This window comes from Epinephelus lanceolatus, chromosome 2 (assembly GCF_041903045.1).
Source record: "Epinephelus lanceolatus isolate andai-2023 chromosome 2, ASM4190304v1, whole genome shotgun sequence".
NCBI lineage: Eukaryota > Metazoa > Chordata > Actinopteri > Perciformes > Serranidae > Epinephelus > Epinephelus lanceolatus.
The window spans coordinates 39,017,634-39,045,607 of record NC_135735.1 but is presented as its reverse complement, the minus strand read 5'-3'; the positions used below and the strand labels follow the sequence as shown (position 1 = coordinate 39,045,607).

Below are 27,974 nucleotides of genomic sequence, written 5' to 3'. Positions count from 1 at the left end.
ATCACAAAATCAAGTCATGCAACTGGCAACCAAGTCACCCTGAATAAAATATCATGTTCGGGGACAGCAAAGTGGTTTTATTCCTATAGGAACTTATGGTGTGTGTGTGATACACAATGTGAAATGATGACATCTTTTCTATCTACTGAACCTGTAAAAATATCCTGTAATGAATTTTAGTGGCACATACATCCCTACAAAACTCTAAGTGTATTCAGTAATGTATAGCAGAGGTGTGGACTCGAGTCACATGACTTGGACTTGAGTCAGATTCAAGTCTCAAATTTGATGTCTTTAGACTTGACTTGCCAAAATCAAACTAAGACCTGTAAATCAACTTAGCCTTTAACACCAGTGACTCATGATTTCACTTGGACTTGAGCCCTTTGACTTAAAAATACTTGATACCTTCCCCGAAACCAAGAAATGTACAACTATGATATTTAAAAAGGGACCCACAAATCTCCACAAATTTCCCTTCATTTCCTCCATCAGCTAACACTATTTATTCCCAGCAAGGTCACACTTAATTTCCCAGATCCAATGCAGCAACATCCAGTCACATTGCAGGAGAGAACCACAAAGAACTAATGTTACTTTTCTGAGCACCAGTTGGAAAAAGTAACACCAAAGATTATTTTGTTCGCATACAAAAAATATAAGTTGTACAACAAAACGTGCAGGTCAAAAATTACAGATGAAGATGCAACAACTTCCAGTTTTGTTAGACATTTGAAGTTGCACAAAGAATGGTAAGTTGAGGCTAATATTAACATGTTTAGTGGGGTAATTAACAGCTGCAGAAGTCTTTAACAAACTTGTTTTAACAAATTAATGCAAATTTAAATAATCATTCATGATTTTGTAAATTAAGTATATTGTTACTCTGTTGTCAAATTTCATTACACTTGTGGAATAATGCGTTATGACTGCTTTCGGACTTGAAACTCAAAGGACATGGGACTTGCTTGTCTTGACTTGGGACTTGAGTGTGAAGACTTGAGACTTACTGTGACTTACAAACCAATGACTTTGTCTCACCTCTGCTGTGTAGTGTGCTAATGACATCATATAAGATTTTTAAAAATGGCATAAAGTAGGATAAGTTTGAGCAATACTGTAAAATTTGGCTCTGGTTTCATTCAATTACTCATTCAGGGTAGGCTCTAATTTGTATTAATGTTATTTCATATTAACCATATATCAAGCAGACGAATGAAGACACAGCGTCTTCATAGCTTGCCAGTAAAGACATATTCATTTCACAGTAATATGAAAGACCTGTGAAAGAAATGAAGAATATTCTTTTCAGCACCAATAAAAAGAAACTAACATGTACAGTCAACAGGGCTCGTACAAGTTCATTAATGTCCCTGGTTGTAGCTGTTAATGTGTATACTGCAATTAATCATAATAATGTGAGCATATATAGTATGGTACATATGTGCTGGGTTAATCAGATAGCAGTATGTGCAGTCCAACATTTAAAGCCAAAAGTATGCTAAACTTACAGCTCAAGTAATGAGGCTGTGATTGCGACTATGATTAAAACAGCACAAACAATGAGTGGGTAATTATTATGCAAAGAAAACTGACCTCTACGTGGAAGTGTTTTTCTTTCTTTTTAAAAAAAAATAAAAATAAAAATCCCTTTCCTCTTCTATTTTTCAGTCCTCCTTCCCTTTACCTTTAGCCTATTTTCCAAACCAGACATGAAAGATGAGTGTGTTCGGATAAGATTTATCTTGTTTATTTCAACGCTTGCATTTTTGCAGGTCTTTACATAATGCAGCAATAAAAACTGTCAAAACAGAAAATACAATCATGGAAACATTACAAACACTGAATGCACTCATCAAACAGTAACTTCAATGAGAAGTGCTGTCAGAATCACAGAGAATGTGCATACTTATCTTTATAAAAAGGACATTTTTTGTATGAAAAATAGCAGATCATGTGAGCAACATACAGGAAATCTTCTGCGGTTTGATTTACTGTGACTTTGAAAACACATTGAGCACCTCTTCGGTGAACCTGGGATTTCCAAACCTTCAGTTTTTCCTAACATTGACATATCTTGGATGTTGTGCTTCCAAAAGCAAACTCATCCGTCTCATCTCACGCAACATATGTATTTGTTATTGTTAGGACAGCAGCCCACTCTTTTTTTTTTTTTTTTTTTTTTTAGCTCTTGCAAAGATCAGAGACAAAGTGTTCTAGTCTTTCTCAAATATGGGGTGCAACAGAGCCTTCATAAATAAATTGCACTGTGGGTCTGTGGCTACTAGAACAATTCATTTTCATATCATAATTATGTTGATGACACTCACATTTACACATGTGTATCTTAAAGCAAGTACTGTCTCATAGATTACCTTAAATGCACTGACCAAATCAACAGTTGGTGTGGCAACAGTGCTTACATTAAATATGAAAAAAAAAAGTGAAAACAAAATGTTGGTGCCAAACAGGAAAGACTGGAATTTGGTGCTCATCTAAACTCTGTCACTGAATCATAATGGATTTGGATCTACATTTAAACAGCTGTCGTAGTTCATGTTTGAATAAGATTTAGAGGAGTCATGCCTTTATTTCTGGAATACTTGTAATGAGCTTTTCTCTGGTCTTTCTACCAATAGCTCTCAGACAGCTGCAGCTCATTCAGCTGGAGTCCTAACAAAGACCACATCGTACCAATTGTCAAATCTCTGCACTAAACTCCAGTCTGTCAAAGAAACGATGACAAATTACCGCTCCTTTATAAATGACTAAATGGTTTGGGGCCGAAATACATGTTGGATCTTCTGCTACTGCATCCACACACTAAATCTCGGAGGTTGGCACTGGTCAGGTTTTTCCCCAAAAATGAAATCCAAACATGGTCAAACTACTTTTAGCTGCTCTGCTGCACATATTTGGAACTTGCAGAAGATCTGGTACGCCTCTCAACATTTATCATTTTTAAATCAAAGCTGTAATGCATCGGTTTGCTGCTTTTTAATTAAATTTTTGGCCAGTTTTATACTCTCTTATTTTGTTCTTATTGGACTTTCTTGACTCGTTCTATGTTTTTCCTTTCGTTTGCAATTTTGATTTTAATTTATCTTTTATCTTATTTGTTTATTTATTTTTTCTATTAGAAATGAACCCCAATTGCACGTCACAGCCTCCAATAGCGCCCCCTAACGCCTGGATTTCCTCTCAGCTCACTGTGATGTGGTGAAACTCAGTTTTGAAATGTGTTGACTCTCATAAGACTGGAGATAATTTTGAGATTGAGGGCACCATTTAACTATGATCATTATTACTAGTGTTATCATCCTACTATACGTCATCACCACCAATGGGCAGTGCCGGTGTATGCTCAGTCTCTTCTTTAAAGGCAGGAATGTAAATCCACAGGGATTAGTGAGAACACACTGGACTGTAAACCCTTCAGTAGCTCTCCAAGGGGTCTCTGCCTCAGTGCGTAAAGTTGGGACGGGTCTCCGGACGCACCGCGCAGCACTTACAATCGCACAGTCTCCATGTGCGTCACCTCTGTGGGATACTTGACATAAGGATTTCTGATATTTTGACACCACAACCGGCGCGGGTCACTGACAAATGAATATCCTGGCGTTTTTACTGATGTGAAGGCGTTTTCCCTTGAACGAATCATCTGTCCCGGAGCGCAGAGGGGACATGGGTCAACTTTATGGTGCGACTCTTTTACCATTTGGCGCTATCTGTGTTGTTTTTCTGTGGGAATCTGGTGCCAGCTCTATCAGGACGACGCTTGCAGTGGACACCTCGAGGTAAGACTCGTGGACTTGATTAGATGATCCTAAAAATATCTTGATTTTTTTGTGAATGAACGGCTGGTGAAGCCATGTCAACCTCATCCATAATAAGTTTAATCAGGCATGTAGTGGTTTACAAATGTCGGGTTTTTATCATCACAAAAAACTCCACAAAAAGCCTCAACAAAACTTTTTAGAAACAGCAGTAATTTGTTTTCAGTTTGAACCACAGCGTCTGAATAACAGTTTACTGATGTGGTTAGATACCAGAGATTAAAGCTCTGTAAACGTTTTAGTGGCATCTAGGCTACTTCACTCGCATTACTAGTTTGTTTCAGCTTTTAATTTAATCCTTAAAACAAGCACTTCCCTGTCAGATTATCACACAGTGGCAAAAGTCATAATAGAGTTTAGTGTGGTTTATTGGTTTCTGCTCTTTGCGACATACTGTGAAAGCAGCCTGTCACAGAGGAGACCCTGGGATGAACCGCTGTAGCGCGTCTAATCTAATGTGATTTTCAAGGAAATGCAAAAAGTCAAAGGGAAACTCCAAATGGTTGGAATCGGTCGCGGTGCAGAGAGCCAAATGTTACTTGTGTTCAGACAAAACATGACAGATGCTATTAAGGTGCCCGGACACAGTAGGTCAGGAGGTGAGGAGGGGATGTGAGTGGAGCACATGCACCCAATATTCTGAGGAGAGGAAACCACCGAAGCAAACCGCTGAGCAGCAGGTTAAACCCCACTAAATGACAACAGATTTTTTTTTATGTATGCAGCCCACAATCTGGCCACAATATTTAAAATGACACAGGATCGTAAAACCTTAGATTTATGCTTTAAAGGTTCAGTATAAACTCACATTAACTGCTGTGATTGATGGACCTCATACTGTAATCAAACTGGAGTTCTTAAATTTTTAACTGAGACCAAGTATAGGCTACTGTATGACTGTAATATTGACATTGCCCCAGCAATGTAATGTACATTAATAAAAGTGTTGTTAGCTTTGTTGGCATCCTGAATTTCACAATGTATAGGCTATCTAATAATTTTCATGACAGAGCTAAGAGCTAGACCAGTAAATGAGCCAGGTCAATATATCAGCCAGTTTTAGCCTAACATAGATATATCAGTGTCGGCATAACGGCTACAGAAGTGTAGTGCATGTTCACATTTAATGAGTTAACTCAAAATTCAGTTCACACTGATTAAAAAGAACTAGTTCCCATTCATAATTCACAATTTGAATTTTGAGGTAAGTTCACAGTCCCTAAGTTTGTATTCATGTCTTCCATTTTTTTTTAAATAAAATATATTTTGATCATCATTCACTCAGATATTTCCCAAGATGAGTCAAATGCTTCAACTCAGTGTGCTGTTTCAAATTTGTTGCTGATGTGGCTGTTAGAATCTGTGCTGATTTGTTCATAAAAGTCCTTCAAACATCCAAATGAACTGGCTGTCACGGTACTGGTAGGCATATTGTCAGAAGTGCCTTTAGCACTAGCCATGCCGGTGTTGTGTCGGTATGCTGAGTGCCGATGTGTTCAGTTCACCGTTCGCCAAAAATATGAGTATGTTCAATGAACGTGTTCTTTTAGCGCGTTCATGCACAATGATGATTTACAGTATGTCGGCTGATAAGTAACACAGTACATAAATGCCATGGGTATGTTAAGCAATGGGCGAACAGATACTTTTGACAGTATTGGTTCCTTCGAGTTAATACATGCAAATCGTTCGAAACCTTTGAGTTTTGATACATCTTGCAAAACAGGATGTCAGCGTCTTCAGGACACTCCATTATAGTACATGCACGTTCAACAGCTAGTGATGCTTTGATTCTTTAGTGCATTACCAGTCATCCTCTATGAGTTTATAAGCTCAATACGATGTCACAGAAATGTCGCTGACCAACGATCAGTCGTTCTTTAAGGGGCAAGTAATAGATGTCTCGGTTACCTCCAGTCTTGTGGTGCATTCATGTGGTGTTGGAATAATGTGAGAAATCAGTCATGGCTCACCTGATCTGTTTCCTTTGCACTTCATTATCAAAGTGTTGTTTGAACGCTCTGAGCAGTAAAACATAGCACATCTTCTTTGTAACGTCCATGTTGTTTCCACCTTACAACTTAAAACTCATGAACACACTGAAGTCAGAAGAACGAGCATCTGAGGAGCATGTGAATGCACCATGGCCTTGGCAGCTGGAGGTCTGGGCTGGAGTCTGATTTAATTGGTCCTCACTCACTCAGCTTAGCAGTGTGAGCAGTACCCCACACTAACAGCAAATGGGAAAAGTCAAGGATTGACAAGCGCTTGGTCGATCGACAGGCTAACTTGTTAGATACTGCACACTAAGAAGAGTCATTTAAAAAGATTTGTTAGTTCAATTTTGCCCATTTGAGGTTATTTAGTATAGTGTCTCCATTGCATAGGTTGTCGAGCAGAGAGCACTGGAATTTTTAACAAAATTTTGTAAAATGTCCCGCTCAGTGTATCTTTATCACAAAATTGAAGAAGCCCTTATGTAAAATGTTTATGTGTTTAAGGCTGACACTGGTGATTGTTTTCATTATCGATTGTTCTGCTAATTATATTTTTGGTTAACTTATTAATTTTCTGGCACTATCAGTTTTTTCATGATGCCATGTATGTTTAACACTGCATAATGTGGCAATTCATGTCAAAGTACTGCTGAGCTTGAACCCCTTAATGCTCTGGACAGCTAGCCTGGAAGTCCAGACCCAAATCTAGAAGGATTTAGGGTCTGGCCATGACTAATGAAAATGGTCCAACTCGAGGGGCGGTACCAAGCATGCATTTGTAAATATCACTGCACACAACTGGATAACACTACGACCAATCAGAACAATACACAGGGTGACGTATACGCTTAGCTACCAGCAGAGCTAACAAGTAGATTAGACTCTTGCCGTCTCCGGTCAGCAAAACAGTTAAAATGTCCTTCTTGCAAATGAAAGACTCGAGTGCCATCTTCAGTTCCTCTTTTAGAGAAAAAGCCAAGTCTAACTCGTTCACTGTAGCGACCAAAGCCGTTTCAAACAACTGGTGTTCATCCATAGCCATCTTGCAATATTTACTGACTGATTCCGGACTTCATCATCGCAGCGCTGTCATCATCTGTTTAGCTCGCCTCTGGCCCGCCTATATCAGATACACCGATGTGATTGGTGCAGCTTGGTTTCATGGGCATAGGTAATGAGCATCATTACTGATTGCCAGAGTGACTTGCTGAGCAAATTCAAATTGTGCTCTCACGAGAACTCTGGATTTCCAGGGTACTAGACAGCTACCAGGTGTAAGTGTTTAAAGGGCCCTGGTGGCTGAGGGGTTTCAGGCACCAGCCATGAACCACAACATCCCTTGTTTACATCAAGACCTGGACCTTTGTTGCATGTCATTTTCATGTGTATGTATAGCACATAAAATGCCATTCAATCACATTTGCTTCCATGCATCTTTCTTTTCTCAGAACAGAGTGTCCAGAAGATAAGATCTTGACTGTGGAGTATCCCTGTGTCAGAGCTGGGGGGAAGAACAGCATTTGTTTCAGGTAAGACTCCCAGCTTCAGTTTCCACTGGGCCCAATAAGCCTGAGCCACTGAGTGTAACAGCAGGAAGTTACTATACACTATACATTTGTTTTGGTATTCAGCTTGCTGTCTTTCCCAGAACAGTGATTTGCTCAAGGACACTTTGACAGAACAAGTGGCTGCTGATGTCTGTTGGAAGGATTGAACCAGAAAATTTCTGGGGCTATGAAATGCTTTTTGTAACCACTAAACTACCCAGCAGTGTCATTTCCAGAGCTCCACACAGTATATCCCCCTGTTGGAAACTATATATGCTCATGGGAGTGGAAAATAATTATTTCCTGGAGATCATCAGTCAGAGAACGAGTGATGATCTTGAACTGAAAATGCAGGTTTTTAAATAAAGTGTCAGGATTTGTCAACCAACAGCCGCAACCCTTCAAAAATTCAAGATGAGGATTTTCTTTTACTAACCTTATATTCCTTATTGTATTTAATAAACACAGATGCCCTGCCATAATATATTCTAACTCCATGTTGTAGTTTGTTAGTGTTACTTTTTTGGAAAGCGGAAGTGACTAATGTCAGTTTTGAACAACATTGTTATTCCTTCCCTTGTACTGCAGCTTTCCTGTGCACTGAACGGACTTCCACCAGCCTGGCTCTGTGACAGTAAAACAGAATTTGAACTTGAACTCACTCAGCTTGGGTCCAGAGCTAAAACATTTAGGGAAGGCATCCCCCCTCAGGGAGTTAGGCCTGCATTATAACCTAAAAAGTAGAAGTAGTCTGGCAGAGGAGGACTTGATTAGTGATGCGCTGTTTCCATGCAGTGGAAAGACTCCCTTAGTGATTAACAACATCAGATTAGGTTTTTATAATTGAATCATCAGTGTATTTTTTAGAATTAAGAAGAGGGCAAGTACAACAAGGATGATATAAAAAAAAGAATATGGGGCAATTTTGAGAGATCTGAAATATTATTCCTTTCTTGCTCTTTTTTCTCTATTACATAGAGTACTGTACAGTCTCCAGGCGTCTAATTTATGAAAATATCCTTTGATATCATATCATATGAGCATCTTGAAACATAGGTGGAAGGAAATAAATCAATACAATGTAGACGCTGTGGCAAGTTGTAAGCTCATCATACATCATACACAACAGGAGAAAAATCAATGTAAATCGCTCACTTTGACATTTAGATAACTTTCTTCTGAAGCCAAACTTTGGCTTGGATTTGGTTGTTGGCGTAAGAAGATCCTTTAATAAATGAGGCACCAGGTCTGGTGTGAGGCCAGACCATCTGATCTGTTTATTGTCAAGGTTAGGCTGTAACAGGCTCTGCGTCTTGTTTAATTTCTGGCTCTACAAGAGATGTGTGGTGCTGGAGGAGGTGGATTAGATGAGGTTGTATTTTCCTTGCCATGATTCTCAAGGCAGTTCAGTGTGGACCTGGATCAAATTGATTTTGCAAATAACTTCAGGGGCGACCAGATTGATCCATTGTGTCTGTAGTCTACATAAATATTACCTTCAATTTTACTTTCAATGGGAGCAGTATGTTTTCCAGACAGAGCTGATGAAGCAGCCTGCACATATTTCCATCTTTTTAGACAGACTAAAAACAGGTTTCCTCGTCATTGGGAAACAATCTGATGTTCACATGCTTGCTTTCCTGATCACATCCACTTAGGAAGAGGTAGCACTGCAGGTCTGAGACCACAGAGACTTGGGCCTCTCATTTCTTGTCGTAGATAGATTTTACCTGCTGAAATGACAACTGTTGATGTAAGGTCTTACCTGGTGTAGCTAACAATGAGTCTGAAAATACTGTCTCCAGCATATATGATATCATATATGCACTTGATGGCTAAATACATGATGATGTGCTTAAAAATCTGATGGTGAAGACACTTGCTCACCAAGAAGCTAACATTAGCATGAACTCTGAGGTCATCTGCGTCTGCAGTGGGGTAAAAACTAAACAGTGTATGTGTTTGTCGTGAATGGGGCCTTTTTTAATGTAACTCATAACTCCTCAAAATAATGTTGTTAGTTAATGATAAGCTCCTTGGCCTTGTAAGTACCAGTTGGTCACTGCTAAGGTAGTTAGTTGAACATGCTCAATTGCATTTTATTCTTCAATGTGACCATCCCTACTCGTTATATTTTGATGTTTGAATCTTGACGCAGGGGGTTGAGGTCAGTGGGAAGTCCTGAAGGGGTCGGCAGTTAGCTTTGGGATACAAAACCAATTGGCTAGGGTTAGGAACAGATCATGGTTGACATAAGTCACATCAGTTGACTCCCTTGAGTATGAAAGTTAGGTTCAGGCAACAAAACTATTTGATTAGGGTTAGGAACAGATCATGGTTGACATAAGTCACATCAGTTGACTCCCTTGAGTATGAAAGTTAGGTTCAGGCAACAAAACTATTTGATTAGGGTTAGGAAAAGATCGTGGTTGATATGACTAACTACTAATGTGACGAACGACTGACGTGACAAAATAACTCAACAGTGACTTCTCTTTTCACATGGAATATGAGCACAACCTTAAGAAGATTTTCTGGCTTTTTGTATTACGTAGTAAGAAGATTTTCTGGCTTTTTATATTACGTCTGTTGCTCTTTACATCTAATAATGAGGCAAACAGGTTTACATCGGAGCTGGTTGAAAGCCATGTTCATCTCATACAGACACTTAAGGGTACCCCCTGCGTCGCTGTAGCATATTGACCTTGGGAGCACTGCCTAAGCAGCATACTGTAGCGCTCTGGGAGTAAGACCAGACTACACATGGGGAAATCCCAAGCTTGACATGCCTGCCGTGCCTAGTTACAGTTTCTCAGCTATGATTGGACAATTGACGTTTTTAAACTGTATTTGACCCAGTCCTGGTCAGTCTAACAGTCTAAGCTCTACCCACAGCTCTGCTGTGTTCAGACAGGCTGGACATTTTCCAACCATTTCTGGTTTTCTTCTCTTATTTCTTCACCTGGCACACCTCTCTCATATTTAAATGATCTGGGAATCGGTGATATTTCTTGAGTTTTGATTGAAGCTGACATGCCAACCATTCGGAAAAATTCACACCTTCCCAAAGAAAGTGGGTTTAGTTGCTATAAAAACAGAGAGGCAAATTATGGTACTTATAGTACTTAAATTATGATAGCAGTTTACATAAGGCATGACCTTTTATGAAAATGATCCTTTGATGTTTAAGGAAGCGATTTCTTATGCTGATTTATGTATCCCAATAAAAACAGCCTTTATGAAATTTGCCCAACCTGTTTGTCAGTGCACTGTGACTCTGACTCTACTTCTCGCACTTCGTTGCTCCTGTCAGTTTCACTGTCGACCTCTTCTGCTGCACCATGTGTGTGTGCTGTGGATAAGCTAAAATCTAAATGCCTCTGTCTCAGAGGGTTTTGTGGTCTTATGCAGAAGTAAACCCTCACTGCTCTCACCATCTAAACAAAGCCCGGCCACAGATGTCCTCCTCCTCCAGTGTGGTTTTCACAGCGATGAGGGTGAATCAGCTCGATTTCTACATTTCTATTGTTCTGGCCATTTCGCGTTCTTATTCTGTCTTTGCTGGAGGTCAGATTTCGGCCGTGCCAAGCCAAATATACATGGTTCGTACCCAGATTCTGAGTGATGTGAGTGTGTGTGAGCTTGCATGTTTATGTATGACTCTGTATGGATTGTCTCTGTATTGTCTGTGCTGGCAGTTACAGCAGGTTTATGCTGATGAGAGTTAATTTTCTGCTGCTTTCTGAACCCCGTCTCTCTAAATACTCTCAGCTGTGGAGTCAAACTCTGACAGGATTGATGGGCTCCACTAAACTGTAAACCATCCTTCCACTTGATTGGCATGTTGTTCTGGTTTAAGTACCCTGCACGGCTCATTACTGCAGCAGATAACACCCACAATATCACGCTACAGTATGTGAGCTCAGGCTCTTACTCGGTTTAAGTAAGGGATGATGATAAAAATCATGGAGACATGATTGATTTTTATTGCTACCATACTTTATGCTTCTTTTATTGTTACAATCAGTGTGTGAGAGCCAGGGGGAGCTTGGCTCCTCACATGAGCTCCCTGAAAACATGATTTCAAAGCACAGTGGTGTAATATCATCAACTTTACTTACTGTAATTAAAACATCAGGAAAAAAAACAAACTTTCTTAGTCCCGCTGTACAGTGATGTTTGGTTTTGATAGGCGTGAGAAGATGAGCCTCCCCAAAACCCATGGTTACAATGACCCATTTCTTCCAGTGGGATCATTATAGTTTTGTGTTGCTCTATTGTTGGAGAAACAGAAATGAGAAACGGCAGGAACTGAAAAGTATTATTTACATCACCTGGACGAGTCACCAAACAGCAGTACTCACTGAGATTAGCGGTATCTCAAGTGATAAGTGCTGTACCGCTCCCAAGCTAACTCAAGTCTAAGTTTTTAGTTTAAAAGTCACATGAGGAAGTTTTATGTGGACATTTCATGGTAAAAAAAAAATCCTCTAAACTAAGGGAGTATATTGACTATTTAGTCAATGATATATGATATGATATTGCTGACAAATGCTGCGAAAATACAATTTTGTTTTGTTCAATTCGGGGGCCTGCGATTACAATGAGACAATGTCAGTAAATATCCACATTGTGTTTGTCTTGGCTGCTTATCATTATCTGCCTGATGCTAGTGAAGTGAATATCTTTTGGTTTTAGACTGATGGTCATACAAAACATATAATCTAAAAAATGTACCCATTGGCTTTAGAAAATTATGATTGGCCCTTTTTATTACTTTATCAAACAAAAATTAATCAATTAAGTAAAACAATTATGAGCAAATGAATCCACGATGAAAACAAGGTTGCAGCCCTAAAATGATTTCCATGTCTGATGACTGTGAGCCCCAAATGTTTGGGCACTACAGCATATGATCTGTGGAAATACAAGAAGACAAGATACTGATCCAGGTATACACCCATCTTAAGAAACTGGCATAACTTCAGATAAAGCTTCAGAGACGATGACGTCTCAGAGCACATGTAGCAATACTGCATCAGTTTCCTCCATTCCTCTTTCCTCACATTTTTCAAGTGTATTTCTTGCTCTTGTCTTCAGTGAGAGCTTCTAACCAAGTGAGGAGAGTTATTGAATCAGGATCATGTGTCCATAGTCTCTCTTTATCGATTTCCTCCATAAATACATTCCTACAGTACAACTAAGTGCAGAGTGTGTGGTTGGATGAAAACAGTGCAACTGAATTTGAGAGAGAAAAACTCAGGGTTAGAAAAAAAGGAATGCGTACAATCAGTGTTTCTTGACTTTCTCTCCAGGAATTTCTCAAGGCTGAGTCACACAAGCTTTGGTCATTTTGGGTGAATTGTTGGCTCTGAAGCTTCTTTGCGGGGGTCTCTGATATCATTACACTGTTGGCTCGTTTCACACGTTTTTGCTTTAAAAATCACCATTCATCTGTTATAGAAACAGTGCTCGCTCACTCACTTTATACACACACAGTACACAGATACAGCTGTGTGTGACCTGCCAGCATCTTCACCAGCATCACTAGACATTAGGGCTCTTTGTTGTAGCTACTTGTCGTTACTTGCTTATGATCTATTAATGCTTTTGGTGTGAGAGAGCGCCACTGGTCAGAGACATAATACCAGCTGTAATAAGATTTTAACCACAATCACTTCCCGTCTTGACTCATTATACTACTCATGCAGGGTTTGCCTCTGTGAACATGTTTTTGCGTGCTTACTGTTGAAGGCAGGAAGGGCTCTTTACAACTGGTATTCACATGCGTCTCATATGTGGATTGTGTCCACATCAGATATACTGTAGCTGCATTCCCTTTCCCCTTTCTGTTGCCAAACTGCAGTTTGGACGAGTGTATTCTTGTGATTTCCAGCCTTTTAAATGATATACATATGTCAAGTATTGTTCTCTCCAAGTTGTTTTTTTTCCTGTGTTTTGTGGTTGGATGTGGATGAAAGCTTTTTCTGTCTGTGTAACTGTATGGTTTAAAAACTCTTTCAATCCTTCCAGCAATTAACGCAAAATAACTAATCACTGAATCGCTGCTATAGTTTTAATCTTACCCAATCTCTTTAATAGTAATGCAACAAATGAGTAGTTTTTTCCACATAAAGCAACTCAGTTCAGAATCATTGTTATAAGCCAAGGCAGAACAAACCACAATTGAACCAGAATAATCCAACTTCTCTGCAAATAAAGTGGTTCTCCCGGGAAAATATTTAATCCCAGACTGTGTATCACCCCAACAAGCTCCGCTAAACAGAAGTTCCCACAGTGATTTGGTGTCAGAATTGCAAATTTTAAATTGAACGTGATTTTATTGCAAGAAATAAAATGCTGAAATTTGCATTCTAATTTGTAGTCAACCTATTGGTTCGATCATGGCCCCCAGAAGGGAAAACATACTGACTTAAGCCCCTTTCCCACTGCACAAAAAACCCACTAACACCACTAACATCTGGCTTTTGTGTGTAATAGGAAAGGTTACAATTGGCATTCACACATGGGTCAAATAATGCTGCAGTAGTAACAGGTATTTATTGGCTCCTGCTCCTATTGGCAGTGATGGAAACACAACAAAACAAAAAAAACAAAGGCATGCTAATCTGCTGCAAAGCCATTTAGACAGCTCTGGTCTGCTGGCAATGGGAAAGGAGTCTATAGCGTACTTTAAGTGGGTTTTCCCATATTTGAAAATAATACCCATGTGCATGTGCTGATTTTGGTGGGAAAGGGTAATTCAGTGATCCCCTGACTTTTCCTCTTTTGCCACCATGAGCTTGATTTTTTTTTTTTAAATTTTGGACAATTAAAGAACTTCCCAGTCTCAGCTGCATTTTGTGTTTAGTGCTAAGTGAATGTTTGCATGCTAACATGCCAAACTAAGATGGTGTACTTGGTACATGGTACTAGCTAAACATTAGCATCGACATTGGCATTTAGCTCTAAATGCTGCTTTGCCTAAAAACCTGGGGCGCCGAAAAGGGGGGAAAAAGGGGAAGGATTCTAGGGGCCCATGATTAAGAGGGGCCCAGAGAGGCCCCTAATAAAATTATAATACTGACAAAAAATAATATGACACTAAGTTATTAACTTATAATCACAAATATATTTTATTTACAATGTGCTGGTAACAATAACTTTATTTGTTTTGGAAACATTAACGCCCCCCCTCTCTATTTACGTAAAATGGTTCAGTCCGACTGGATCAGCTGCAGTGTGCTGGTAACAGAGTGTGCCAGGGCTGATGTCAAAACCCGGAAGTTTAGCATCGCACTGGTTCCTGGAAGAGAAAGTGAATGTGATTTTTGCATTGCGTGTTGGATTATGTCAGAAAATAAGCTCTGTGGCTAACACAAGTTTATGATACTTACTGGTTTTGTTCAGTGAGATAATCTTCACATATGAACACCTTTCATACCACATTTGAAGCTTAAATGCGATCGCCAGAAGTAAAAAGCTAACGTTAGGCTTTAACGGACTACATGACCACTCCACGGTCGCATGACTCTTGATGTCACCGCCACTAAGCTTTCAACTGATTTCGGCTGCTTTATTTTAAAAACATTGTATAATGGGGAAATCGGACTGTTTAAGCTAAATAACAAGCTGTAATGGCGGACTGCCAGCACTCTCGCCTGTTCGGGGGTGATGACGTTTAATGTCCCCGACAGGGTTTGTAGTCGTATTGAGCATCTTGTTAGCAACCGCCTTTTTTACAACACATAAAAGCTTCAAAATTCACAAGTAGGCTATTTACTGATGTGTTTTATGTCGTAGAACAAAACCTGAAAAGCTTTTGTTAACCACAGACCTTATTTGAGGCATTTTACCAAAATCCCATTCAAAAAACGTATTGACTTTTAGACGAGAGAACCGGAAGTGCTAATAGTGCTAATGGAGTTCCAGGTTTACTGGCACACTCTATTTGTCACAAAGCAAAGGGTCGACAGTATGTCGCCCAGTATTTCAAAAAGCAAGGTGGGTTTGTTAGTGGTTCATGTGGTGGAAAGTTATGGAATATTAACTTCGTCCCTGGTCTATAAGCAGTTTATAGACCAGGGACGAAGTTTATATTCAGAAGAAGGTGATCATTTTAGTTAGGGACGAGCAAGCAAACAACATTTTTTTTTTTTTTTTTTTTTGCTGAGCGAAAAACACTTCTGGTTGCTGATAAGTAGTGTTTAACTTTTGATTCATCACTAAAAATTAAAACCCTCGGCGCGCACTGCAGCGCAAGCAGACAGATGCGCGACTCAGAGCAGCATGTGTCACTGACACCAGACTCAGAGTGCAGCGGACCGGTGGAAAATGTCACCATCAGCATATTATTTTACATCAATAAAATCTATTTTATCATTATTTTGAGTCACATTGTTGAAAGAATTTAGTTGTCTGTGTTCAAGCAGGATAATAGGTCTCCATTCATTGCACGTCGGGCTTTCTATTTCCTTGTTGGAGATGGTGTTGCGTTCAAGGCCCCCCCAAAAAAGGGGAGAAAAAAAAGGCCGAATATTCAAAAAAAAAAATTTTCACAATCGAATCCCGTGCCATCGAACGAAGATTCGAAGATTTGAATTTTTTGGGTCAGCCCTATAACGTACACTCTACAGAGCTAGGTCCAGGTCCTCCTCAAGTTTGTCGGGGAGGAATGTGGAAGTGGAGGAAGAGATTGTTCTTCTTTCACAAATGTGGGAATGATACCATCAAAATGCATAGTTTTATGTAAAATAGTATCAAAAATTTTTGGCGGCCTCCCAGCCAGCTGTGTATAGGTCCCAGTAAAAATTCTTTTCATGGGGCCCAAAATCCCTGGTGGCACCCCTGCTAAAAACAGCCACATGGAGCTGCTACCATTGCTGTAGACTTTTAGCCGTCAGTCATTTGTAATTCCTCTCAGAACCCTGATGTCGTATACAATATCAAATTATACACTTTGCTAATCTTAAAATATCTCCATAAATCTATGCTGTAGAACCTTGCTCTAAATGGCTGCTGCTTCATCTCCATTATAGCTTTCCAACAAGGGCTCCAGTACAATTATATCCCTTTCAGAAGCTTTGTCATCCAGCATGGAATAGCAGTGTCTTTTTGGAGTCTTTATAAAACTAGTAAATCCAATGAAGAATGAATGAATGATTTTTATACATTTATCCGTGTTCAAAGGAGTCATTCTCGTTAGCCATTAGCTGAGGCTTACCAAGAGCAAGAGGTATCCCATGATGCACTGGGTTGAGTCTGTCTGTAGGGACTACAGACGCGAATTAGCTTGAAGCTATAATCTGGTACGGTGCATCAAATGGTGACATTTATGTTTGAGCTGTACATTGTCCCTTTTAAATAAATAAAAGAAAAAAAAATCAGAGGCTGTGTTTCTGTGTGTATAACAGCGCTGATTCAAAGGACATATGAAAGGGAATGACATGACATTCAGGACGGATAAGCAGATGCTGCTGTTATGTGCAACAGAAATATGGGCTGGATATTGTGAATGTAATAAATGACATGATTTTTCCATCATTCCATTTTAACACATTTTATTTTGCTTTATTCAGGAATGGTACAAGTAACTTTTATCGATAAGGACTTACTTAAGAAATACAGTTGTTGTTTTTTTTTTCTGTGTTGTCTACAAAGTCTTGTTAACCACAATTCAATGTGTGATTTGGAAAAAATAACTGAGATTCAATTTCCAGTTTTGTTAATGTTTTGTATTTTTTTGGTCATATAATTATTTATACATTAATGTGACATCACTGCAGTATACATATTGTACTAGCCCAGCTTGTCCTAAAAAATGTATATAACGTGACTGCATTACTGTGCTGACATTCACATGCATTATTACAAAAGGAGACCAGGCTGACCAAAAATAGAAAAATATGGCTTAAACAGCACACACTCAGTACATTAACAATTTGCTGTCAGTTTGGTCAGGTGTGTTTCTGACCACCCGTACTAATGATCTCAATTATGGGGTCCTTAGCCCCATGTTTTCATTGACGCCTGCAATTTACATAATATATGTGTTTTATGATATCATATTAACAGTCTGATCGCCCACAACTGAGACAACATCAACATCTGAAGCTTGTAAAGTCTTACCAGTGCAACCCCAGAATAAAGCCATGACTTTGTAAAAAACACATGAGCTTTAAATTTGCACTTGGTTGCTTTTGGTCAGTGAACATTGTTGTTGGCTTGACCCAGTAAGTTTTAAATCTTTGCTGGTTTTAGTTGTTGAACTGCACAGTTGGGGTTCGCCTGTTTTGCTAAGTAAACCACAGTGTGTGTCTTTGTTGGGTTGAGTTAGTGGGCTGCAGTTTCAAGGCTAAGGGTTACTGAAGGTTGGACATTTGTTTTCTGATCTCTAAGCATTCCCCTCTTTACTTCAGAGCTCAAAGTCTTATACAGGCCATGCCAGCTCATGTAATCACATTTGGTCTCAGAGGCCTGTCACGATATGCCTGGAGAGTGGATACCAGTGGTTTTGAAGGTCATTCCACAGTGTTTGTTTATAGCATAATTTGAACATCCTGCCAAACAAGAGTTCAGAGTGTTGTTTTCTTTTTTTGTTCAGAAAGGACAAGGTGGAAATGTTAAAGACCTTGTTCAAATGTTTGGAAACTCCAATAGTGGTCTGTAAGCGGCAGACAATTTCTCCCAAGCACCAATTCCAAGTTCAAACCCCCCACCTACAGTTGCCCTGTGTCTCACCCAGAAACATTTAAAGTGTCCATTAACGAGACCCAACTGAGACTGACTCAGGTCCAGGCCTGGACTCCATCTCCACTCTATAGCCTCTCTCTTTCTTGTTGGACTCAGATTCTCTGTTTTGCTCTGGAGAGACAGAAGCCAGGCCTCCGTCTAGTAGCCTGAGTATTAACGCTGGGGTTGAGGTCAGGTCATATGAAATAAACAACAAGTTTCTTAAATGCTAAGTGTTGTTTTGAAGGGCGTGTAATTACAAAACTTTGTTGTTAGAGCTTTATGCTAACCAGAGAAGGTCAGCAAGGTTAGTGTTGAGAAATTGATCCGGTTCTTGACCTTGTCAAAAATGATTATGTCTGACTATGTTAAGGCAAAAGAAAATAAAAACAGAAACACTTCAGTCTGTCTTGATGTGCTCTTTGATCTAAGCACCAGTGTCCTCTACTTCTGCCCTGCTGTCTCTGGTGTCATGGTCCCTGTAAGAAATGAGGATGTGTAGAGTTTCAGCATTTGAAATAACACTGAGACATGAGACACAGTGTTGCTTACAGGGTGAAAAATAGCCGGATTCTGACTGAACGTTAAACTCACCAATTTGCTGACTGACAGACTGACTTGCTAGAATGATTGATTAACATACCGACAGCTGTTGGCTGGGTTTCAAGCTTGTGTGGTGAATTTCGTATGTGATGCATGTGTTAAGAGTGTGTGTGAACTTTGCTCCTTGACACCTTCAATGCAGGACTCGATATTAAGTGTTATCTCAGAGTCCTAAGCTCCCTCTCATCTCCTCCTCATTTCCTTCTCAATTTATGACAGTGGACTCGGCTCTCGCCTCAACCCTGGCTCCTACATGGTCTCTGCACATTATTTCAAAGCTGCTAACTTTTCCCCCCATAAACACGTACCCACACACAAAGATGTACTTGTGAAACCCCAGTGTTAGTAGTAGCGATGCATCAGTATGTTGCAAAACAGGCCGACTGAAGGCAGGACTCATTTAGCATAAAGGGCATAAACAAAAGAGCCATTAGCCATTCAGACAAGCAGCAGCACAGCAGATTAGATATAAAATAAACTGTGGTAATGAGTTATCTAGCTAACCACACACTGGCATGACAGTCACTGAGACTAACAAGACACATACAGAGTAAACAGAGCAGATAAAGACATGAAGGCCACATGGTGCCACAACAAATGAGGGAAAACATAATGTAGTGTGCAGCTGAGAGACGTTCTTCACTCTCTAACATCATGGTGATTTTAATTCAGTCATCGACTTACTAAGTGAAGCTAATTAACAATGATACGATGCCTGTCACTTATAAATGGAAAAGCTAATGCATGTTTATTTGAGTGATCTGACACTTGAAACACGGAAAACTCCACAAACTGTGGAAACAGGAGGAGAGATGGATGAAAAAAAGAGTTTTTTAACAGTCCTGATCCCCATATATTTGTTTCACTGCCCAGAACCAAATCGATCTATGGTTTCTCAACCTCAGCATTTTTATTGTTTTCAGTTTGTTCTACTGTTAAAGATTTTACTCTGTTTTAAAAGTGATATATACGAAGAAAGATATAATTATTTTGAGCACTAAACATACTTACATTTACATGACAACTCTCCCTCTCTTCAAGATTTTATCTGATCAAAAGCACAAAAAGGAAATGCAGAGTTAAGGCCTGAACTGACCAAACCAACATAAAGAACTAGTGACGATGAAGGCCAACTGTTGTGTCGCCTCACAACACTTGTGGCTCAGCCAAAAAGGCGCACTTGAACACACCACAGATACTCCAGCCATCGGCCAACTAGCACATACATCCTGCACCTGCATGAGAGGAAATAGCTTTCCATACCAGCAGGTGGCAGTAGTCTGTATTTGTCATTCAAAAAGGGAAAACAGAAGACTGTCAGGATGGATTTTAGATGCTATTTAGCACATTATCAACACAACCCCATGTTAGAAGGATAAATACAAATGGTTTCTGCTGAAGAGTTCAATAGCTGAAGAAAAATAATCTTTCCTTATGTAACAAATTTGTTTTGGGATCACTCCCTCTTGACTTCAGGCGTTTGTTTGATTTCCTCACTTCCGTTTCTCTTGTCATGCGCTGAACTGAACTGCCAGTCAGAGTGATTTCAATCGCTGATAGGTTCTGCCATATCTAACACCAATTCAACATGCTGAAACAGCCCAAAATAAGCTGACGCGTGCTGGCCAGTGCCAATGGTGTGGGCCACACTGCAAAAAACTACAGTGACCGATACTCACCTACGGTCCAACATTGACCAAAGACACACTGTCGGCTTGGTTTGTCAAGCCCCTTAGGGTGACTGATTTCTCTAAAGTGTCTGTGTTGCAGCCGACACCCACTTCACTTGTCTATGGTCTGACCCTCCTAATAGTTTTGGTTTGTATGCTGAGGTGTTGCCCATCCTCTGTCTGAAGAACAGCTGATCCTGATCTGAGTGGCATCTGGTCCAGCTCTCCAATCCAGAGGGTGCAGTTTTGGATCAGGTAGCTATGAAGCCTTGGCAAGCTTGACAGTTGGAGTGAAATCCTTTAGACACACTACCTGTGCAGGGGTGCTATGATATCTTCTTTTAGTTCTTGATCAAGTAAGGTAAGATAGTGAGATTTATTTTCACTTTTGGTTTCTCTTAGGTAAAGTTAGCTCATATTTTAAGAGTCTTGTGTTGGTTATATTTATGTCTTTGATTTGAAACATACCCCTAAGCCCTTTTCCCCTGAAGTCTCTAAACTATCAATACATAATTTTACCAAAGCCACCTAGTGTTATGTTGCTTCCCTTTCCTTTAAGCAGGGTCGTAACAGTCTGACTGTGGAGAAATTAATATAATTCCATCTCATGCATTTCTGTGCCTAATGATCCATTTTTCATTCAGACGGATCAGTACTAACAAGGATCATTGACCAATTTAAATTTTTAAAAGCTGGTTGGCAGCTCCAGGGCCACTACCTAGCAGCATAGTTAGTATAGTAATAAAAAATATAATAAAAGATCTGCAAGACTATGCACAGCAGGGAAAACTACAGGAAGGTGGTACATGTAGAAAAGGAAATAAAGTAAAGTAAAATAGAGGGGGGGCCTTTGGAAGCAAAGGTATTTGTTTGATCCAAACGAAATAAAGCTGCACCCTGGCAGGCTGAGCGCTCTCCTCTGTGGGGGATATGCCTGGAAAACCACGTAAAAGTCTTTAAAAAGACCAAGAAGGGGAAATCGGAGCAGGGAGGGAAGCTGCTGTGTGTTTTTCTCTCTCTCCTGTAAGTGGCTTCCCACCTAGATGAGGACATGTGGTTGGATGCTGACTGAGACTCAGTGCCCGTGAATCAGACGTTCACAGCAGCTCCACTCATACAGACACATTACGCTCTCTTGTGTTCCCTCCCAGATTCTTTAACCCCATTTTGTCCTTTTGCATCCATTATTTTCACTTTCTCTGTTTTATCTCTTAGCTCTCCCTCCTGTCATCCTCACCATCTGTCTTCCTCTTTCTCTGTACCTCTTTATCCCTTTGTCGTTTTCGAGTTCATACTTCCCCTCTCTCTCCAACTCACTCAGTGTGTGATTCACATTCAGTCTCTCTCATGTGTTTCTCTGTCTTGTGTTCGCCCTCACATCCCCCTGGTCTTTGTTTTCCTCCCTTTTTTAGAAACCAGTAATTTTATAAGTAGAGAAGTACATTTGGAATGTTTCCTGGTCAATTGGTCCCAGATAGCATGAAATGCAGAGCACCTGCTCCAAACACACACAGACACACAATAACTTTCTGTGTGTGTTCTTTTAGTCTAACTAGCTGCCTTGTGTATATTCTAACTGTACATGCCAACAGTGCAAAGGAGCGGGATTTATCCTCTCCCACAGCACATGAACTCACTCTGGGAGATTGCAGAGCAAAACTCAGACACATAGGGGAGAGAGGAAAGACAGAAATGTATATACAGTGAGAGAGGAGGAAAGTACTAACTACATTTGTGTTGGACTGAATCACCTTTGAATATATTCACACTGTGTTTTTTGTCAGTGTGGACAGACTTTTCACAGCAGGAGAGGCACAGGTGTGACTCATAACATTAAAAATGGCTGCATTCAGTTGAAGTGTTCAGTTTAAGTAATTGTGTCCCTGTCACTGTCATGGCTCATTAAGACACTTGCGCTTCTCCTGTCATGACAAATCAAAATGGTCACAGTGCAAATCAAATGACAGTGACTGACTGTAAATATCACTGGAGAGGACATAGTGTATATTTACTGGTACTTGAGTTCAAACTGGGTCTGTACTCACTAGCATACAGCATTTCTTTGTTTTGAATGTCATTGTAGGAATCCCACAGGTGTTACTAATAATATTAAATCTGTTAAGGCCATATCTGAGATCACTCCCTTGTTCACTCATTCACTACTCCCTAAATTGGGGAGTAGTAGTAAATCATCAGAAAACAACAATCATCAGACATATTATTCCACAACTGTAACTTTCTAATCTTCAAAATGTGGAGTGCTGAACGCTTTTTTTTTTTAGGGGTAGAAAATATAATTCACACTTGGAATTTGGACACCCTCTGCCAAAAAAAATGGCAAATGTTCAATTTCAGCACACAATATAGTAAATGCAGAGTGAAACAGGGGAACAGCTCAAGTGTCCAGGCAGCCATCGTAAGATAGCATGCAAAATAACAAGAAACTGATACTGAAGCAGATAAATTACATTCAGCCATCTTTTCTGCTGTGACATGTCAAAGTATCTTTGCGAGAAAAAAACAAGAAGCCTATTTTCTGTCAGCAGCCAGTAGGAACATGTTATAAAAACCAGCACACAATGGACAGGCAATGGTTTGAATAATCTCTTTTAAAAACATATCTGCATATGTTTGCAGAGTCTGAGAACAATGGGACAAGTTTTGCTCTGAGGCGTTATGGTTTCCATTTCCATTCCATTTGTCTGTCTGTAGTCCAAGTACTATTGGCCATTACGTTTGAGTGACAGGTAAACAGTCTGTATTGAGAGGTGCAACACATTGGCAATCAATTTAGCTTAAATTAGCTTTTTAAAATTTATCTGCATTATATACAGATATCTGTTTATAGAGATTAGATGAAATGATGGAAGTGGAAATCTTGGCGCGGATATCCTTTTGCTACACTGGATCCCCCCAGAGGTTTATCATCCTCAGACAGATAGCGGATGGGTTCCAAGATTGTGGTTTTAGTTATTTTGTTATTCAAACCAGTTCTTGTTTTCATCCCGTGACAATTATAAACATGCCCACAGCCTCAAATGCTGACAATATATGGAAGGTATGTAACCAACATTGAGTGCGCCCCCTTGCAAAGATGGCCACTGCAGGAATAGGATGTTCTTGTGTCTCAAAAACATGGGCCAGACGTGGCTGTTGAGCAGGTTCCTATTGGCCATTCATCATATGGGATGGAAATAAAGTAACACTGGTTCAGCACGTTGATCAAAGGTCCATAGGTGTAAAGCAGAAAGCCCTCAACAGTAAGGATGCAAGCCTCCTCCTTATAGTCAGACTGTGATGAGCTCGGTATCCAGAGTGTTAATGATGCCATGAGATTTTAAAAAAAAGGTATCAAAAACTCCGGTTATTTAGAGCCACCCTACATTTCTTAAATGAGGCTTTCAGGGTAGTAGAGCATCCTGTAGCTCCTCTGTAGTTCGGACCCTTTCTGTAAAATTCGTCAACTTATCTCAGACTGTGGTCAAATGAGCAAAATTCTTCATTTTTGCTCACAGAACATTTCAAATACAAAAAAATTGGTGTTCGGTTGTATTTAAGTGTTTTATCATACTGGTTAGCGATCATTTATGCCACTTAAACTGACTTCAAATTGGTGGTATCTCTTTCTTTCACGGTCTGGGAGACAGGTGCTGAGACAAATTAAAAATGAGGGAGAATGTATCACATCACTAAAGTGATATTCATCTGTATCTGGTTGTAGAGACAGCAGGCTGCTCTCTGCAGCAAGTGATGAGAAGCAGACATGTGTGTGTTTTTGTGTGTGTGTGTGTTCACGTTTTCTTCTCTGCGTGCTGTATGTTAGTGTGTGTCTCACACTGTATGCTGCATTGCTGAACGTTAAGGGCCCGCTGGGATCTGCAGTCAGAGGTCCCCCTCTTACAAGCCATAAAACAAGCTACTATACCGCTGCTGTCGCTGAAAAAAACATCCTACTGCAAGTGTGACGTTCTAGTTTTTCTCAGTTGAGCTGAAAATGTGCATCTGTATTTTCCTATTGCTTTCTAAGACATGTGCTGGTTGCTCATGGTAAGGCTCAATAAAACACTTCACATTTCACCAGCAGCCCCAGTGGCTTGTCCTGCAGTGGTTAAGTAGGATTAATCCAAAAATGGATGAACACTAAACAGTGAAATTAGGTGCTGAAGGCAGTTATGACAAACAGCAGGAAACTCCTGACTGAAGAATGGAAAGAGATGGTTTGATTTTGGTTTTAAACAGGTAACAAGGACCAGATGTCTGCATCAGTGTGTGTTTCATGTGCCTGGATATAGTGTTTATGAGTAGTAATATGTTTGTGCATGGCTGCATATGCATGATGTTATAGATGTCTGGATTGAATATCACGACATTTGATATTTTTATGTGTTTGTGTCTGTCTGCATGTTAGCGCACAGGTGCACATAAATGAGCTCATCCTTTAGGCTTGTAAATGTGTACAAGGGGGGATGCACTCTGACTTTGTAGATGTGCGGTGCTATTGAGAGGGACATTTAGTAAACTGTAAACAGGTGTATGTGCATATATGATATGTACATGTAGTGTGTGTGTGTGTGTGTGTGTGATTAAATCCCCTCGACCAGCAGTCTCCTGTTTATCATAGTAAGGCACTGACAGCTCTGTCTTCAGCTGACTTCTGATCATTAACTCAGAGATTTTTTGCCTTCAGCTAAATGTTAAAATACTTGGTGAAATTTCTACTCTCATAAAGTGGCAACAAATAGTCGACTCGCACATGAGGGCAACACATTCAGCCTGAACACAATCCACTTACGGATTGTTTGCACTGCATCTGGAAGTCCCCAGAGCATCCTATTCAAACTATCCCTCTCTTTTCTCCCTTTGGCATTTTCTCTCTGTGTTCTTTGGATGGTAATCAACAAACGCCAAGCTGTGGGAACAGCAACCTGTTCATTTTTCTCACACTTCAGGGTTGACATGGTATTCTGTCTGTGAAACTATACTACCGCTCTGAGTTTTGCTTTTACATTTCACAGAGAAGCACTTAACGCCGTCCTCTGTCTTCATTTTTTTCTCTCAGAGAGAACTTTTACAATGCCTTTGAGTTACGCTTCCTGTGTTTAATGGAGGTATAATTGTCTTCGTATAGTTGTTGAACAGAGTTGGACCTCCCAACAAAGCCCGGCCATGATATTCCATCTTTTTCTGATTAGTGTGCACCTGAACGCCCCTCTGGACAAGCACAATGGCTGTTTTTTTTTTCTTTCAGTTTTGTGTACAATCTGTTCCAGATTAGCTCGTTTCAGTCCCTTTATGGCTGCGCTGTCACTGTCAATACCTCAGCAAAACAAATCACTGCCCAATTGATAACAGACTGGAACGACATTGTTGTTGCAGTATTGTTTGAAGTCGGTAAGCCCAGCGGGGTGTGTGTTCCTGTAAGCACAGAGCTTTGTCTCGTGTAACAAAACTGAAAACGGAGACCAGAGGAGGTGTGGAGTGTAACAATTGGGGAGTTAAAACTGTGAACAGCTATAACTCTCTCAATGCCTCCAGGATTTTTTGACATCAAGGCAGTCAAAAGACCATTAAGAAGACTTAGAGGACCTTCTTGGTCTTATCAGTCCATTACTCTGAGCCTCAGTTACAGTCTCCAGTGGGATTTTTAGTAAAAGGTCCTCCTTTAAAACAGCTTTCCTGTCTGGCATGAAAACTCAACCAGACACGTCATTATGAGTGATCTGTCGTTAGCTTGACCTCACTTGCTAAGCTGCTCTCACTAACCCTTATCTTGCACTCACCGTCACACTTCAGTCACTGTTTCCTTCATTCAGCTAGGGTGTGTTTTACTGGCATTTGTGTGTAGCATAAAAAAATATTATTCAACCATCCAAGTGAAAATAAGTGTTACATTTGACAGCTTCTCCTTCTGTCACTCACACACACACACACACACACACACACACACATCTGATGACAAACTGACGAGAGATATTCTACCAGTTCACAGCTGGGTTTTCATCCACTTATTTTTATGCCAAGAAACATACAATGAATAATGATGGAAACACATTGGTCTGGTAAATATCGCAATATTTCCTGCGGCTTCCCAGATACATTTGCAATGCGGGCAGGAGGCATTAACATCTGGTATCATTGGGCCAGTGAGTAAATCAAAGTCTTTTGGGCCTTAAACATTACAGCTGCTACATACATTAAAATGCCATCTGTAAAATATTTATTCAATCCGAAAGAAAGAAATGTGCGTTGGCTGACATGTAAGAACAACACGGATCAATACACAAACTTTAACTATGACGTGGATGTGTTTCCTGATTAGTCAGGAGGGCCTTGATTTACTTAAGTCGTGCTAATTCACCTTTCATTTCTGGCAAGACTTTAAACATTTACTTCCTTTTGTCTGCACAGGAATATAGCTGGAAACAATAGGTTGTCTGTGAATCCCTCCCCATGTTCTTCTCCACATGTTCTCTGACTGTTCTTGCTGTCAGATTCAGCAGAATACCAGCCCTCCATATCCCTGTAGACTTGGACAAAGCAGACCACGTGTGCATCTGTCACAGAAAGCAGCTCAGAGAGTCCGAGATGCCACATTCCCGCAGTGACACAGTGAGACCACTGGGAGAACTGAAAACATGGTCATCACAGTTATGAAATCCTTCCCTTAATCTTCCTGGAACAAGTGAAAATCATGCAACAGTAAACATGTTGCCCCATAAGTGTCTCAGTCTCTTGATGGCGGCGCAGTTAGAAACCAAACCATAGTATTTATGAGCCAATTTTAAAAATCTGGCACAAAGTGTGAAAAAGAATCATTCGCCTACGTTTCATTAAATCTGGTCAGTGGTTTGTGGGAAATCATGCATGGAGAATGTCGGGTAATTTACAAAATGTCACAATGAGGCGGGGAGATTCTGAATCACTCTCAATCATCAGGAAATCTGGTCTGTGGTATCTGAGGTTTTGTGCATAATGGAACAACGAACAGACAGGAAGAAAGGGGTCGGGTCTTCCACAAACACTTTTATAACCCAGCAGTTACATGATCCTACTTAGTTTATTTACATATATCTTAATTTAACTTAAAGAAATGGTCCATTATTTGGGGGTAATTGGGACATTGCTAGCTTAAAGCTCACCATATCCCAATTATTCCAACCACCAGACCACAAATGAGACAAGAATTAGCTAGACAGCACATCGCATGGTCCCTCCGCCCCACTCCCTGTGGCTACAGGCTGTCTCGCAGGTAGGAGAGTGGGCAGCAGATCTGGAAAAGGACCTTCAGTCAGCGGCTTTACCAGTGGTGGCGTCGGGGTTTGTGCTGGCTGAATTCAAGTTGTTTTAGCCCCTGACTCAAGTCTGTGCCTGTAAAGCTCTTTGAGATGACATATCATACTATGTTTTGAGGCTTTTGCCAGCTTGAATAAGCTGCAGCCGTAGTTAGAAGAAGGCTTAAGTATAAGCAACATTTTCTCTCCATCCCTCAAATGCCTAACTGATACTGACAGATGTTTTGTTATGTTATTGTCTTTTAGCTTCTCTATTTGATAAGTCCATTTTCTTTTTCTTGGTTGCTTTGCAGTTTAA

At 40.1% G+C, this 27,974-nt stretch overlaps 1 protein-coding gene across 1 annotated transcript in view; it reads left to right on the top strand.

Annotated features, from left to right (window-relative positions):
• The first annotated feature begins 3,224 nt into the window (after positions 1-3,224).
• LOC117251814 (collagen and calcium-binding EGF domain-containing protein 1-like) overlaps positions 3,225-27,974 on the top strand; it is a 46,661-nt gene continuing 21,911 nt past the window's right edge. The window contains exons 1-2 of the mRNA XM_033618375.2: positions 3,225-3,797; positions 7,282-7,362. Coding sequence (XP_033474266.1) covers positions 3,685-3,797; positions 7,282-7,362 — 194 coding nt within the window. The 5' untranslated portion in view covers positions 3,225-3,684. The remainder of the gene's footprint in view (positions 3,798-7,281; positions 7,363-27,974) is intronic.